Source organism: Ambystoma mexicanum, chromosome 6p (assembly GCF_040938575.1).
Source record: "Ambystoma mexicanum isolate Mex_15411 chromosome 6p, UKY_AmexF1_1, whole genome shotgun sequence".
NCBI lineage: Eukaryota > Metazoa > Chordata > Amphibia > Caudata > Ambystomatidae > Ambystoma > Ambystoma mexicanum.
Genome location: NC_090935.1, coordinates 720,708,144 through 720,725,227, shown reverse-complemented (window position 1 = coordinate 720,725,227; position 17,084 = coordinate 720,708,144). Strand labels below are relative to the sequence as shown.

The 17,084-nt window shown below is 47.5% G+C and overlaps 1 protein-coding gene across 4 annotated transcripts in view; it reads left to right on the top strand.

The window, feature by feature from the left end:
• Positions 1-17,084, top strand: part of TMEM161B (transmembrane protein 161B) — a 919,424-nt gene that overhangs the window by 278,844 nt on the left and 623,496 nt on the right. For all 4 annotated transcript variants that reach the window (XM_069627595.1, XM_069627592.1, XM_069627594.1 and 1 more), the window contains exon 4: positions 9,286-9,383. In XM_069627595.1, coding sequence (XP_069483696.1) covers positions 9,286-9,383 — 98 coding nt within the window. The remainder of the gene's footprint in view (positions 1-9,285; positions 9,384-17,084) is intronic.

Here is a 17,084-nt window from a genome sequence, read left to right as displayed (position 1 = left end):
GCTGCTCATTATTACTCTGGCCTGGGTGTCTCGGTTGTTGTTGTCCCATTGGAAGACCATATGGGCTCCTCGGGTGGGGGTGGCCATACTGTTCTACCTCTTGGAACCCGTTGTTGGGTCTGGCTCTGCACTCCCTAGAGTAATGCCCCCATCTTCCGCAGTTCCAGCAACTCCCTTGTGCACCTCTAGGGCCCTACCATCCATTTCCTCCCATTCCCCCGTATCCCGGTCCACCTCCTCTTCGGCCCCTGTACCCACCATGTCCCCCTGGAGGGGTCCACTCTTGCCACTGTGGACCTCCACCTTGTTCCTGCTCGTTCCACTGGCGCTGTCCTGCTCCAACCCAATTAGTTGACACCCTTCCTTGTATTGCTATCAGCCCCTCCTCCTCCTCATCTCCCTCCCTGCTGTGGGGGAGTGCGGCTACAGCCGCTGCGACCTTCACCAACTTTGTCTGCACAAGTTTTGCTTCGTCTGCCAATCTCTTCTGCGCCACCTCCTTCTCCCTTTCCTTTATTCTCTTACAATGGTGTACTATTATGCTCTGGATCTCAGGCCACCCCTTTGCTTCAATACCAGCTATCTTGTTGAGCGCCTTTTGCACTTCTTTGGGGAGCCCTCTTTTTATAATGAAATAAAATAAAGATGTCGATTGATACCAGGGCGTGCCCGTTTCTGCTCTCCACATCTCTTGGACCCGAAAAATGTAATCCATAGCCTCCTCCCCGTCGTTCATTGTACACTGCATTACTGACTGTAAGTCTGGCGTATCTGGGAACGTTTCTGGCAAGGCATCCCACACCCTTGCACGCACTGTGTTAAAGGAGGCTCCATCATTGCGGTCGCAGTCTAATGTTACTCCCGGGAAACCAGCCTTGACCCATCAGCCTGATCCCCCACTGCTGATACAAGCAAGCTCTTCACATCTCCTATTGCTAGGGGTACCCCGGCAGTGTGTTTCTCAAAGGCGTATATCCACTTACTTGCCCCTCCTGACAACGGGGGCAATAGCTTTAATAAATTGGCTTTATCCATCTGAGCCCATGGGATATAATTCGGCCTCCCTCCTCCCCTATGTATCAATGGGAGCTGTAGCCTTCCTTTTGTCGTTACATCTGGACCCGTTTTAGCTGCTGATGTTCCCAGTGATGCCATTTTCCCCACCTTGTTCCTTAATCGCCCTGTCCACTCATCATCCAGTGTTCTCATTGAACATGTACCATCCCCCCCTTCGCTTCCCCCTCCCATTGCCATACTCAACCTGTCGCTTTCTTCTAAATCGTCCCTTATATCACATAGTAATTCCTCTCTGTCCCCCATAGGCCTTTCCTCATTATCAACATCTCCCTCTCGTGTCCCTACTTCTATTATTCGTGTCGGTTCTTCTTCAATTCTGAGCAGTATCTCGCCCTTTTTCCACCCGTCTTCAGGTTTTCTATTTTCACCTGGCGCTCTAGACGTGCGCCCTGATCTAGCTGCATTAAGTGCTGTTTGTTCGCATATGTCTTTTATCCTCGAGAGCTCATCTTTTGCTATTGAAAGTCTTGATTGTAAATCATCTGTGAGCTTCTCTATGTCCACCCTTTGTGTACCTGCCTGGGCTCGCTCCCTTGTGCTTTCATATGGTGGGGGTGCCGTGGGCCGGCGGGGTGTAGTAGTTGTCGGGGGAGGCACGTAAGTGGGGTCACTGTACCCTTCTGCAGGTACAGGCTTGTTTAATATCGGGTACAAACTTATTACCTCTATTTGTGGCGCTACACTTGACAGATCTTTAACATCTTTCTGTATCATCAGTGGATTGTCGGTGGTGGACGGGAGGTCAGGATTTAATGCTGGCGCTTTAGGTGGTGGTATCTCCTCAAATAATCTCCAGAGATCTAATACTTCTCTCCTATTTTGCAACTGCTTCCCCTTGTACTTCATGCATGTGGCCACCATATCCAGAACACTTATCGAATGACCCTCCCTCGGGCCATATCTGGGGTAACCCCTCTCCCTTTAACACGGTTACCCATTGGTCATGATATTTCTTAATTCGCTCCGCGTAGCCTGGTAAGTTCTTACAAATATGTTATAAGGGTGTTTCGGCCCCCATCTTGTGTATTCTCCTAGTGCTTGTTTCTATTAGTGTGTCCACAATTACAATGTAAACCTCTTACCAATATGGGTTTCGTCTTTTATCTCGCATTCAATAATGGGCTCCTTTGTGCTCTGCCCCCTGCCTGCGCAATACAAAACTGGCTGTACAGAGTCTCTATTCACTTCTCTTTGGGGGGCACATACAAGAGCAAACCATCAGTTATTTCGACGACATTAACCCGGAAATCAAATAGGTACACACTCACTCCACCTTGTCGTCTTTGTCTTCAAAAAGTTCTATCTGGTCACACTTACCATGACCATTCCATTTCTATACATTTATAGCCATTTTACACACTTACAACATCAACTTGTCATCGGACACATACGAGGTGCACACACCTCCCAGTAACACTCTGTTCACAATTCAAGCTGCCCTCCCTTTCCTCCCTAGCCGGCTGTCCCTATCCTTCTTATTCGGATATATATATATATATTGGTCTGCTCTTACTTTCTCCCTGAGTTTTGTACTAATCTCACTTTTATTTTCCCCCTAACCCTAGAAAAAGAAAAGAAAGAAGTAATAGCGGTCGCTAATATATTCTCAGTGCCCCCTTTTGCTGGACACTTTTTATCTTATATTGCACTTCTTCATATATTCCCAGTACTAGTCAAGATAGCACTATGCAGCGCCGCCTTCCACCCCCTTTCGGAGCTAGGTTCCCGTCACTTTTATCTCTTATTCACCTCTTAATCCTAATGGCCATATGCAAAGAAAAAGCAAGGAAATTTTAGGATGATCCTTAGTAGATCTGCGTACCCCCTCTTCGTTCCCTGTCCTACACTTCTTCCCCCACTCCCTTTACAATCGCTCGCACTCAATACTCACGTGCCCGTCTTGAACCGATAGTCTCCGAAACTGGGTCCGTCCAGGCAGTGTCGCCGTCAGCTCAACAGTCAGCCCCGGCTCCGGCGAGCGGTACTCAAAGGGGATTTTTCAACTGGGATCCCGTACCCTCTCTCTTTTGAGTGCGCACTTCTTAGTGTACCGGTCACCGTTGGCGGCCAGCCTCCCGGAGCCGGCTCACCGTGCGTATCCTTTTTCGACCGGAGATTCTCGTGCCAAAAGGGGACGGTAATGTTAGATCGGGAAAAAATAATAGTAATAATCACGCTTTCGGGGTCACCACTGAAGGCAAGCGTCCCCAGCCAGCACGATCCTCCCCGCAATGGGACAATGAAGGACTCTCCCAAGTCGGGAATAAGGCCAAGACAGAGTGCGGGTGAGCTTAAATGGGAGTTTATCAATCAGAATATGGCATGCAAAGAACTCTGCAAACTCCGAGAGCGCTCTGTCTGACAATAGCAAAGACAGGCGTATATATTTACAAAAAACGTCATAAGAACCTACAAACTATAGGGGCACAAGTGCAATGGGATTGGGTGGCGATGACTAACTATAGGTGCTGCTGCGATGTGGTTGGCCGTGGCTGGAGAACGTCACTGGTCAGCCTCGTGGGGTGGGCTGGGCCTGGCAGGTTGGCAGAGTTCATCCGGGCGGTGTTGTTGTGCCATCGCGGCCAGTGTCAGAGATGAATGTCTTTTCTTTTCCTGACTTATTTGCCCTAGGCCATGCACACCGCAGTCATTCAGTCATTGCAATATTATCTTCTTTAGTAAATCTTCCAATAGGTTATTCTACAGGTTAATGCAACACAGGAGGAATGCACCTTGTGAGGGGTCTAATGGTCATTCATCAGGGCATGGTTGCCAGCGTCCTGTTGACCGGAGCCATAGGTTGAGGGGCTAAGCTTCGGGGCATGGGACGGACGGTACAAGCCTCCCTGTCTTGTTAGATGTGGTTATAAATGTGCCGCTGTGTGTTGCCACAGTGTTGGGTGTCCTGATTGCACAGGGCCATAAGTCTAGGATGATCTGGTGGGTTGTGCGGTTTACGAGGGGGCGCCTTTGGAAGTGTGGGTTCAGGCAGAGGTTTACTGCTGTGCTGTAAATAATGCAGGTGGCGGCCCGTGGCCTTGGGTGCTGCAGAGGGGGCTACACATCTTTGAAGCGGCTCCAGTCTAGTTGGGGGAGGTGGGGCAGCGCGACGCGGGCCTCTGCTCTCATGTGTGGCAGTCTTCGCAGGGTGGGAGGGGAAATGGTCTTGCACATATTTACAAAGGTATCTTCCTCGCGTGTTGCCGGTTTTTGGAGACGAAAACATCACAATCATTAGAACACTTTGTGATATTTGTTTGAATTACTTGAGAACATACATTTCACTTCGCTGAAGGCATTTCAATTATATTCAGTCTGAGCACCTTATTCGTACACTATGTTTCACCAATTACAGTATTTAGCTATATGCATATACATCTTGCAGTAAGTGAGGTAGCATTGCGGTTGGTGTAGTACATAGAAAATGAACCGCCACCGTATGTGACGGTGGTGGCATGCAAGGGGCTTAGACATACACGCGTGACGAGTGCATTCTCGCACACCCTTCACAGGTACCCCCTGTATGGTTACATTCGTTTTCTTGTGTACTCTAGCAGCATTAGTTCAGTTATGGCGCGGGACCGCGGGGTGTACGGTTTTCAATGATACATCTAAGGTACACTCCCCCGGAATGCTTTTATCATTTGCACACCCCTGTAGGGGTGTGGGTCCTTCATGGCTGGTGTCATACACAATTTTACAGGTTTCTTTAGTAAACGTGGTTGTATGGAAAGGCTGTACATGTTAGAAGACATTCATATTTGGGTACCTTTCTGCTTTCATCGGATGACCGTTCTACAGATCTTCCCATCACCCAGGCCTTGCTGACCGGGTCATTCTGGGAGCAGTGATACACTGCGGGCGGTGAAATGTTAGTGTTAGTATCTTATTCTAGCTCATGTCCGTCCTGGTCGTGGGAACGTGCTCACAGCGGATCTGCCAGGGTGCTGCGGCAACAGGGATAATTGAAACTCTCCGAGGGTGGGGGCTGCGCTACAGTGCGCTACGCTCACACCATCTTTATTGGACAAAATGGTTTCTGAGGCCTAGCTAAATTCAATACGTGTGGGCAACGTCTTCAGCAGGTGAGCCATCCACCACCTGGGCCCGGGTGCTAAGGAGGGGACGCCCGATGACCCATGGCCCTCACCTGGGGTGGAGATGTAGGCCAGGGGGGTCCCTTGGACCACTCCTCCCCTACACCGGCAAGGACAGCCACCCTGCTGGGTGAGTGGTAGCTAGGCTGGAATGAATTTGAGAAAACTCGATAAAAGGTGAGTCTCTTGGCTTGGAAGGCGGAGTCGACCATTGGAACGAAAGAACCGAAGAAGAGCTGTAAGAGGACGGCTGCTGCAACTCCTGGACTGTTGGTTTCCCGGTGAAGCCCTGCTGCAGGTCCGAATCGTCAAGTTCATCTTGACAGGGAAGCCCTTCAAGGACGACTTCTCCCTTTTGAGTTGGTGGGACCAATCAAGGACAGCTGCTGCAACTCCTGGACCGTTGGTTTGCCCGGTTAAGCCCTGCTGCAGGTCAATCGCCAAAGCTCCATTCGACAGAGAAGCCCCTTCAAGGACAACTTCTTCCTTTGGTGGGACCAATCAACTCGTAAGCCACCTGGATACCATTCTCTGAGCTGGTTGTATTTTCTGCTGCAGGAAACGGAATAGCCAGGGAGAAGGACACCAGTTTGTGTGTTTGACTATAGCTACCGGAATCGAAGATTTGCTTTTGCCAGCTTTTTTAACAGTCCCCGTGCGGTGCAGGAGTCCCCCGACGTCCTCCCTCTTGTCACCACGACTGAGGCCCAGGAACAGCGAGATCTGCAGGAACTGCCAGAAACAGACGTCTTCAGCTGCATCTTTTTCTCCATTGTAAGTTACTGTGAAAACCCGACCGAGAACTTGCCTCTCACTGCAAAAGTTCTTGAAACTTTGGCAACTTGCGGGCCTAGTCAGCTAGTGACCCAACATACAAATCTTTCATTTATGAACTACTTCTGAGGACTTTAGCAAAGACTTTTCCATTTAACTTCTAGAACTGCTTTATCTTATACAAGACTTTAGCCCTTTGACTTTGGCCTAACCTGTTGCATTGAATCAGCTCCTCTGGCGAACTCGAACTATTTGCACTGTGTAAGAGGAACTGGAATGTCCGTTTGATTAACCTATGCCTTTTTGCTCCTACTTCAAATGCTCTGAATGCCATTTTGCTACTCCTTCAAAGTATTTTAAATGCCTCGGAAACTGATATTGTAAAGTACTGAAGTATGTTTGTGTGATATAGATTGCCTCCTTCTAGTGAATGTTTTATAAATGACTGTGAAATAAATTAATAAGTGTTTTACCAAGAAATTGTTAAGCTCATCTGGTCTCTGCTGAGGTGTTGGGGCACGGTTGTAGCCCTCCCTGAACGGGAATCACCGCCTTCTGGCCTCTCAGTAGAAAAGCTGTGAGCGGTGGTACGTGGTGATACTGCTACTGTGAATTATGGAAGATAAGCTCTCTGTCCTGCTACTTCTGGCAGGGGTGCGTCAAATGGGATCTAGTTCCTTCACTGATCCCTGATCAGGATTAGTCCAGTCCAGTTGCGACTATGCTTCTCCTTATGATTGGTAAGTCTTTCTTGAGCTCTTGTGATGCTGTTTGTTCTGTTTAATGTCTTTATATGTTGCTCCTATTTATGCCTGCAATAATTTCTCTATACTGTTTTCTTCCCTTAGACGGAAATGCGGCTTCAATGCAGCTGTGAGACGCGAGACACGGCCGGATGGAAGATGGATGCTACCGCAACGTTCGACAGCAGGTAAGTGATGGTCGAAGGAAAAGCGTGAAGTATGGCGAAGCATAACATTAAACTGATTGTTCTTTCGATGTCTAACCTGGTCTTCTATTTTTCCTTGCAGGCGCTGCTGTCGACGATGGAGCGTGTCGTGCTGAGGTGCCAAGACAAAGATTCCGGCGTTACGGAAAGTGTAAAGATGAATACTTGGTTCGCCGAAGAGATGTGCAGGTAGGAACAGCTTCCCCCAGTTGGTAAGTATGCTGGCAGGAAGCAGGATCTTCAAAGGGTAAGTCTGACCTCAGGCGACGGTGAGCGTTACGCTGCTTGCAAGTGAAGAATAACGCGAAGCGTCTATCTTGAGGATTGGGGGCAGCTTATATAGCTGAGATTGTGGGCATGCCCATTAGGGCTGGCTTACCAGCCACACCCTGCCACTCCTAGAGAGTGAGCACGTGCAAAGGCAATCTCTCAAAGCAATTAGCTCTCTTTGTGTAACATCCTTACAGCTCCCATTCCCTGTTGAGATGATAAGCCTGACTTCTCAGCAGCGCTACCAGAAAACTGTGTAGTACAGACTTATACCAAAGGTTGGTTTTGCTTACACCTGTAGCCATAGTTGTGTGTAGTGGTCCCAAAGGGTACTGCATACAAACTTTGCCTAACACTGGTGGCAGGTGGTGAGGATCAATTGTATAGTTGTTATATTGAGAGTTCTGCTTTACTTTTGTTGAAATAGTAACCTTCACACGGCTAAGTACCACTAGCAAAGTAATTTTGTAATGCCTTATATGGATAACGTCAGACAGGAATCCCTGATCGTTTTAACAGTAGATCAACTGAAAGAGATGTGTAATGTCCGGAATCTCCCTGTTAAAGGAAAGAAAAATGAATTGATTGAAAGATTGTTGGAATTTCAAAGTCTGAGAAGTAGGTCTGTTACACCACTCCTTCAGCAAATGTGTAAAATGTTGAAGAGGATGATAATGATTCAGAGTCTAATTCTAATGTTATTGAGGAGCTCTTGCTAACTTTTGGGGATCCGAGTCTCTGGGACTGGAAAGCAGAGTCGACCACTGGAACGAAAGAAGCGAAGACGAGCTGAAGAGGACGGCTGCTGCAACTCCTGGACCATTGGTTTGCCCGGTGAAGCCCTGCTGCAGGTCAATCGCCAAAGCTCCTTTCGACAGAGAAGCCCCTTCGAGGACGACTTCTTCCTTTGGTGGTGGGACCAATCAACTCGTAAGCCACCTGGATACCATTCTCTGAGCTGGTTAGGATTAGCCAGGGGGAAGGACACCAGCTTGTGTGCTTGACGACAGCTACTCGAACTGAAGTGACTCCATTTTTGTCAGCGTTTTCCGACGATCCCATGCAGTACAGGAGTCCCCCAACGTCCTCCCTCTTGTCTCGCGACTGAGGCTCAGGAACAGTGAGATCTGCAGGAACTACCAGGAACCAACGTCTTCAACTGCATCATTTTTGCTTCATACTAAGGTACTGTGCCAACCTGATTGAGAGAATGCCTCTCTACTTCTAAGAACTTTGGCAAAGACTTTACTGTTTACTTCAAGAACTGCTCTTTCCTATCCAAGACACTAGTCCATTGACTTTGGCCTAGGCCTATTGAACTGAATCGAGTCCTCTAGTGAACTGAAACTATTTGCACTGCCTAAGAAAGTATTTGTGATCTATTCTGTTAACGTGTGCCTTTTCCCTCCTATTTAAAGTGACTGAAATGCTATTTTTCTCCTATTTCCGGGGAGCCTAATTTACTCAAAAGTATTGGTACTGAAGTGTATTTGTGTATGATATTAAGTTGCCTCATTCTAGTGAATGTTTTCTAAATGATTGTGTAATAAATTAATAAGTGTTTTACCAAGAAACCTTGAGTGTAAGTGTCTACTTGAACCACTGTGATTGTAAGACCTCTGTGTAACATCCTTGTACTGCTCACATTCCCTCTTGAGATAAGCCTGGCTGCCCAGTTCGCTACCACAAAACTGTGTAGTACAGACTTTTACCAAAGGTTGGTTTTGCTTACACCTGTAGTCCTCATTGTATGTGGTGGTCCCAGAGGGTTCTGCATGCAATTCTGCCTAACACTGGCAATTAATTTAATGTCTTTTGTTGGATAGTATGAGTAAAATGAATTCTAAAAATGAGTGTATGTAATGCATTCATCATTGCCAGAGTAAACCATTCCATTCAATGTATGGCATTAATTTACTTATACACCAATACTTTACAGTGCCAATAAAACAAAATGTAATAACAATAAAATAAACATTACAAGTCGTACTGGGGAAAACTTTTAACATTGGAGGCTTTTTAAGGTTTTTTTGCTGTCACCCTTTGTGTTCTCTTGCGTATTAATGTAACTTGAATACATTTGCCAAAAATAAAAGCATGCAAATTTGGTCCTTACAGGAAGTATAATGGGCACATTGAAAACAAACCTCTAACTGTTCCTAAAGATCTTGATCTTCACCTAGAAACTAAATCTGTTACGGAAGTGGATGTTTTAGGTAAGAGGTTCTACAAATTTAGTTACCTTATTTCTTGGTTGCATTCGAAATTTAGAATAATTGAATACTGACTTGATTTAGACTATTGCTGTATAATTTGTAATTCCAACATGTTATTTTATTGTTTCAGCTTACTTTGACCTGTATTACACATTACATGAAGCCCTTTTTATAAAAAATGACAAAATATGATATTCAAATAATGCCATTACAAACAGTATTTGAAAGTGCATGCTATCTAACATTGGCCACTTTCTTAATTTGTCTTTTTCCTTCGTCCCTTTGCTGCTGAGAGCTGAGAACAGTGTATAATAATGTTCTTGGCGCTACCTTTCCAATGCTAAAAATATGACCACCTTGGTTTGTATAAATGTACTGCTAATTGTGCTTAGCATTGAAGAAAAATGCATGCAGCCGAATAGGTCTAAAATATGTCTCCTTCCAACTTAAGAATTCGAAACTGGGACACATTACCCTGCATTTATTTCTGACGAGGATTTGTTCCCTTACATCTATATCTTGTCGTCTCACATTATTTAGTCAATTTGAAAATGTTTCCATATTTGTCTTCTTTTTTAAATGTGCCATCTAAATTGCCATTCCTCTGCTATGAATGAAACGGTCACCAAACCTTGTTGTACTTATTTTTATGCATCATGTTGGAAGTAGTAATATTAACTAATTTTTCTGATAACATTTAATGTTTTTTCACTGTATTCTGCCTAGGCTGCCAAATCTTGCTAATCATTTTGCACTTTGATTAGTTTTGCGTTCCACATTTCTAGTACATCTGGAGAGTTAGGCTGGCACTCTTAGCCCATTTATTTTGAAGGTTTGAATTTCCCTTTCTGCGGTTCACTCTGTGCCAGTAGAGGTATCAACATGCATCTCCTGTAGCACTCTCAGGACATGCTTCATCTGTTTCCTTTTCCTCCATAGCTCCCTTACCCTGTTTTGACGATTGAGGGTGAGTGCCTAACCAGTGAAATCGACTAAATGGGGTCTGTGCTTTTCAAAGGCAGAAGGTACTCGACCATCTTTGAAGACAACCGGCTTCATTTCATACTGTCAACCGATCTGTGGCATCTGACCGTATGGGCCAACTTTCTGCATTTCACTGGCCCTCATTCTGAGTTTGAAGGTAGCCATGGCTGCCTCCAAAATCGGTCCGACTCCGGTCTGGTGAAGGGAGTAATTACCGGTCCAGTCCGAGGTCGGCGGGACCGGTAATTCCCCATTCACCAGAGTCATTCCCCATTCCCATTTGAGCCCCCACAAGGCTCAATGGGAAGGGGGAAGGCGGCAATAACGGTACCGCAAATTGCGGTACCGTTATTGACCCCGGTATCCCTTTGCGGGTCCCGTCCTTAACGCCTGCTAAAACCAGACGTTAAGTGAAGGTTCCCGCATAAGGACCCCGGAGTAGGGTGCAAAAGGATTACCGGCACCCGGTGCACGGTATTCCTTTACGCCCATCTTGTAATGAGGGCCACTATGTTTTAATGTGGGGGCAGCCTGTCGAACGGCATACACCCTCCCACGCCCTTTACTTCTCCCTCACCCTATTCCACCACAACATGGTTACATTTGGTAAGTTGTCCCTCTGGCCATCAGTCAGCTACTGCTAGATGGGCAGATGCCACTTTTAACAACTAATCCTTGGTCTATTCACTAAAACTAATCCTTGGTCTATTCACTAAAACTAGTCCTTGGTCTATTCACTAAAAGCTTTCCTCCTCTTCCTCCTGTGCATTTTGGAGATCAGATTCATTCCGCAGCATGAAATTCTTCCCTTAAGAGGCCCATTTTCCAAAGTAAAGTGTAGAGCCCATGCAAAGGCACGTGTCTAGCCACTGCTATCTACTAGTGCGTTTGATAACATGCAAGCTTTAATAAATAAAATCTTTCTCGATTATGGTGTTAAACTCCACTAGAAGTTTTGTTCACTTTTTGTCACAAACATTTTTTTTGGAGAATTGTAAATGGATACTCGAAGACCTTGTCCCCGACTGCTATAATCTACTCTCATCCTCATGTAGGAACCACTGTCTTCTTCCAGTTCCATTTGTTGGCCTCCAACCTCTGTCTAGGTCAGATGAAATTTCAATCTTGTTTTAAGCAAAAATGACTTCGCATTAACGGGAACGAGCCATTATTTCAGTGCAGTAAACGATGTATCATTTCAAAAAGTGAAGTTACCAAAATCAGAAAGGCAATTCTAAGCTTGTCTATCTGTTTGAATAGGCATGTGACTTGAATTTATGGATGGGTGAAAGGCCCGATTGAAACTGTCACATACACATATATAGGGGGTAACCCAGTTACTCATACTTCTACGCCCCGTCCCCTTTCCTCCATACTTGTGGGACATTCTGTCCTTTGGGACGGGACCGGAGCACTTTTGCAAAAAGCATCAAACATTTTACATTTTTTGTCCTTTTATTTTTACGAGGGGTACCGCACGTGGCCGTAATCCTGAGCTCCGCCCGTGCATCACCCTTCAGTCCTTTTCTCCGCACTAGCATCACTGGGAATTTTTATTTTTATTCCCTTTGTCCTTCCTTCTTGCTCCGGTTCCACAGTCATCTAGTCCTGCATCAATGCCCATAGCATCTGGGATTCGTGTCCTGTTCTTCATGCGAACTTTGCTTCACGAGGGCGGATCCCCACTCTCTTTGCTTGGAGTGTCTGGGCCCGGAACATCGCTGGGATTTGTGCTTCTACTGCAACTCCCTCTCTGTCTGGGCACTCCCAACGTCGTCTCCTTCGGTGGGAGGAAGTGTTTCAGCTCATTCCCCCCACCTCATTTCCAGCTTTTCATTGACGAAAAGAAGAAACGTCCAGTAAGTTCTTTACTTTTTAGGGTTCCCCAGCCAGGGCACTGCTTCATGGGGTCTTCCAGGTCCGGGAGGGACTCGTGTAGCTCTGTCACCAGGGGTTCCCCTGCAGTGCCTCAAGGGCCTAATAGGCACACCGGAGTGTTCTCAGAGGGTTCCTGCAGCATACCTGCCAAAACCGGACACCGTTCTGAGGTTCACCATGTGGGTGCTAAAGTTCAGCCCAGTTCGTCTGTGGCTCTGGAGACCGGGGTTCGCCCTGAGGTCTCCATTTCTGGGGCTTTCCACGCTGATATCTGGGTACGCCCTGAGGACTGTTTCCGGAGCTTTTCATGCTGAGTCACTGCTCGAGGCCCCCTCTTGAGGGAGCTATACGTCCCGGGTTAAAACCTGAGGTTTCTCTTCTTGGGGCTAAAGTCAGCACCGACACAGCCGAGAGATCTTCTTTGAAGGTCTTGTCAGTAAGGTGGATCCCTCAACCGTCCCACGCTCAGGGTCGTGGCGGTACCGATTCTCTCGAGGGGGCAGAGAGGGCGGTCACGGCCATACGCCCTCCACTACTGGCTCTGCTGAGGTTCCTCCATTGGAGGCTATTCCTGGGGCAGTTTCTAAGATGTCCAGTAAACATTCGAGATCCCCCCCAGTACGACTCTGCTGAGTATCCTTGTGTCAAGGCTAAGGTGTTACTTAAGTCCCCTGAGGAGACAATTGCCTCATCTCCATATGTGACGCAGTTTTCCTCAGGTGTCGATAAAATGGCGGCCCAACCTCTGTGGTCCATTGTGGCCATTTTGGATACCTCTCTTACACAAACATTCACATCGTCTGGTGCTCGGAGCATGCCTTTTGGGGCTGAGCAGCCTTTTCCACGCAATGTGGACAACAAAAATCCAATCTGCCCTTCATTCGACTGGTGTGCTCGGACACCGCTGCCTCATACAGTCTCGCTCCCTCCTGCTTCCGCTCCACTGTTCTATGTGGACCCAGCTGGTGGTGGGCCCTCCTGGCAACCACCCTCCTTGCGTTCATGGAGGTATGCCCCTCACGAGTGGCATTGTCCTGTACCAGTGCCAAAACCTTCGGCTGAGGATGAGTTTTTTTGGGAAGTTTCAGATGCTCATGCACTCTGACCCTATGAAGGTGTATTTCAAACGTCTTTTCAGGGAAATGTACCCTGAATCTCCTGTCCCAACTTCTGCCCCGGCTGTTCCAGTGCAGGTCCCGGTGGTGCCACTTCCTTCACCGCTTCTTTCTGGACCTCCTCCATCTCTCCCTCCTCTGCCCCAGTTGTCTCCTATAGAGAAGACACTGGCATACCGGGGCAACACTTTAAAACCTGAGGTGGTTTGCGTGCTGGACCAGTCTTCTGTTCCAGCCTTGTTGGATGAGCCTCAAGCGGATTAGGATAGCGATGAGCAGCCCCGCTCGGTGAGAGAATTCCATGACCGGGTCATGGATATGATGCCCTCCTTGATATTCCAGTACCTGGGGCCCCCACTCCTCAGTAGGGGGTACTTTCTGGAGCCTTTACCAGATCACCCCAGGAGCGCACTGGCCAGTTCCTCCAGAAGGACATATTGGCAGAGGTCCATAAGGTCTGGGATAAACCTCATAACGGGCTACACCTCAACAAGAGGATTGATGTTTGATTGAAGCTTCACGCCTCTGGACAGAAAGCCTTATCGGGTTGTCCGCTCCCTTCCTCAACGGTAGTGGCAGTGGCTACCCTCCAGTCCAAGCCGGCCTTTGCATCTTCAACAGCAGCGGCCCAAATACGATCCAAAGATAAGCTCGTGGACGCCTTGGGCAAGAAAGTCAATTGCCAATTCGGTGCTTCAACTTCGTCAAGCGAACACTGAGCTCATCCTGGCAGCAGCCAATCTGAGGCTGTTGAAAGAGCTAGGCGATTTGCAGGAGTGTATTCCTGTGGATAGGCTAGATGACTTTAAAGCCGGTTTGTCGGACGCCAGAGTGTTGGCACAGGATCTACTGGAAGCTGCGGCACACCATGTAGATAGCTCGGCTCGAGGCCTTATGGTCGGGGTTGACACCTCCCGCCAGGCGTGGCTCCACGCGCCGAAGATTTCAAAGGAAGTGCAAGACAAAGTCCCGGACCTTCCTTTTGATGGCAAGGAATTGTTTAATTCTTCTACAGATGAGGAATTCACAAAGACAAAAGAGAGTACCCAAACCGCCAAATCTTTATCGGTCCTGGCAACAGCTCCAGCTAAGGCCCCTTATACACAGAGGTCAGTGTCCCAGACTCATTCCTTTTCTGGATTCAGGGGGTTTCAGGATCGCCGTGCGTGCAGTTGGCGGGCTCTGCCGAAAGCAACAGCAGCAACGTGGTCAGTTTTTCTCTTGGCCATCAGTCTCCTCTCCAGACAAATCATCCAAATTATATTTTTTGTCAGTTGCACGTGACTCCAGTGGGAGGATGCATCTCGTCACATTTGGAGGTGTGGCAGACCATCACTCAAGATGGTGGGTTTTGTCCATCGCTCGAGCGGGCTTTGGCTTGCCCCTCCCCCACCCTTCAACCCTCCCAACAAATCTGGTCACCCTCCCTTAGAGCCGAGTTACAGAAACGTTTAGACCTCAGAGCGGTGGAGCCTGTTCTCCTCGGGGAGCAAGGGGAGGGATTCTACTCACGTCTGTTCACAATGCCCAAACCTCGGGGTGGCCTGCGCACTATCCTCGATCTTTCCCAGTTGAATCTTTCCCTTCATCAAGAGAATTTTCAAGATTATCACGCCTTGCCAAATAAAGTCCTCTCTTCGGAAGGGGCGACTGGCTCAGTGTAGTGGACCTTCAGGATGCTTACATGCACATCCTGATATGGAGGCCGCATGGGAAATATCTGCTGTTCTCCCTGGGCTCAGTTCCGTGTGGTCCCCTTTGGTCTCAGCTCGGTGTCGCGTGTCTTGACGAAGATGTCGGTCATCGCAGCTTTCCTCCGGCTGCAGGGCGTTCATGTATATCCATATTTGGACTGGCTCCTACGCAGTCAAACAATCTGCAGTCTCTCCTACAGCTCCTGTTCCACCTTGGGCTGTCAGTGAACTGGCAGAAATCTTCCATGATGGTCTTTCAAGACCTGATTTTCCTGGATTTCTGTTGGAATACGGTCAATACCAAGATGTTCCTAACGGCGGACAGGATTACAGACCCATCAGCCACGTGTCAGCTCTTCCTTCAGTCTTCACACATGACGGCTTGCTTGGTGGTTCCAGAGACTTCTGGGCCTCAGGGCTTCTTGCGTACTAGCCCTTCCTCTTGAACGTCTGAAGCTGAGGCGTACTCAGCTGGCTCTTACTTATCTGCCATTGCGGTTTATAATCCTGTCATTAAAAGGCATTTTGCGGATCTTCTACAGCTTTTCCCACCGGTACGCACGCCTCATCCCAAATGGGATTTGAATGTGGTCCTCACCGCCTTATGCCATAAACCATTTGAACCCATGGCCACTACCAATCTCAAATACCTTTCTTGGAAGGTCGCCTTTCTGATCGCAGTGACATCGGCAAGGGGCGTAAGCAAACTCCAAGCTCTTTCTTTGGAACATCCGTTCCTTACCTTCCATAAGGATAAGGTTGTTCTCCGCACTCATCCTTCTTTCCTGCCTAAGGTGCTTACCGATTTTCATTTGAACCAATATATCTCCTTACCGGTCTTTTTTCTTAACGGAATGGATGCTGAGAGAGTCTTACACAACTTGGATGTCAGGTCGAGCCCTGAAGTTTTACCTCGACAGGACGAGTGACATCAGGGGCTCCTCACAACTCTTTCACATTTGGAGACCCGAAAGGGAAACCAGCTTCTAAAACAAATATCTCCCAATGGATTGCCTCCTGCATTTCTGAAGCCTAGACCATTTGGGGCATTCAACCTCCGAAAGGCATCCATGCTCATCTTGTACATGGCAAAGCGGCTGCTGTTGCCTTCCAAAAGTATGTTCCTTGGGAAACCATCGCCAAGGTGGATACGTGGGCTTTCCCATCAGCCTTTTGTAAGCATTACTGCTTGGACCTGAGCTCCAGGGCTGATGCCCAGTTTGGTCAGGCTGTCCTTAAGAATTTATTCCAGGGGGGGGGGGGTTTACATCCAGCCGAACTAACTGGTGCGTGCTTGGGAATCTCCCACACGTATGGAGGAAAGGGGATGGGACGTAGGAGTATAATAAAGCTACTCACTGTAGTGACTACCTTACTTCTAGTCCTAGTCCATAGTCCCCTTTCCTTCATACGCCCGCCGTCCCCTCTAAAAAGTATCCTCTATTATTGCTTAAATGGTCTCAGACCTGGCGATAGAAAAGTTCTGAAGGGCGATGCACGGGGCGGAGCTCAGGAGGCCCGGTTTACGCCAAAACATTTTGATGCTTTTTACAAAAGTGTTCCGGTCTCGTCCCAAAGGACGGAATATCCCACAAGTATGGAGGATAGGGGACTATGGACTAGGAGTAAGGTAGTCACTACAGTGAGTAACTTTATTATTCTGTGTTGGGATCCAAAGGGTCAGCAAATGTAGCATAAACAAAGAGGGGGAACCCAACTTAATTTAACGCCTACTAATCTAACACAAGACTCTGTGGTACTATATCAAAGTCATAGGGAGACAGCAAAAATATCCACATTTTATTACCGTGAAAGATTTTTGTGAAAACAAAAAAAAAAGGGAGACCTCTTCATTATGGTCTCTCACAATCAGAGCAAATTTCCCCAAAGGTATCGGAAGCAATCCAAAACATCTGTAGTGAACCTGTCACCAAAATCCATATATAAGTAACGTCAATTCTTAATCCTAAATAAAAGTAAAATTAATCTACTACGGAAGACAACATAAATCAACTGTTATTAATGCAAAA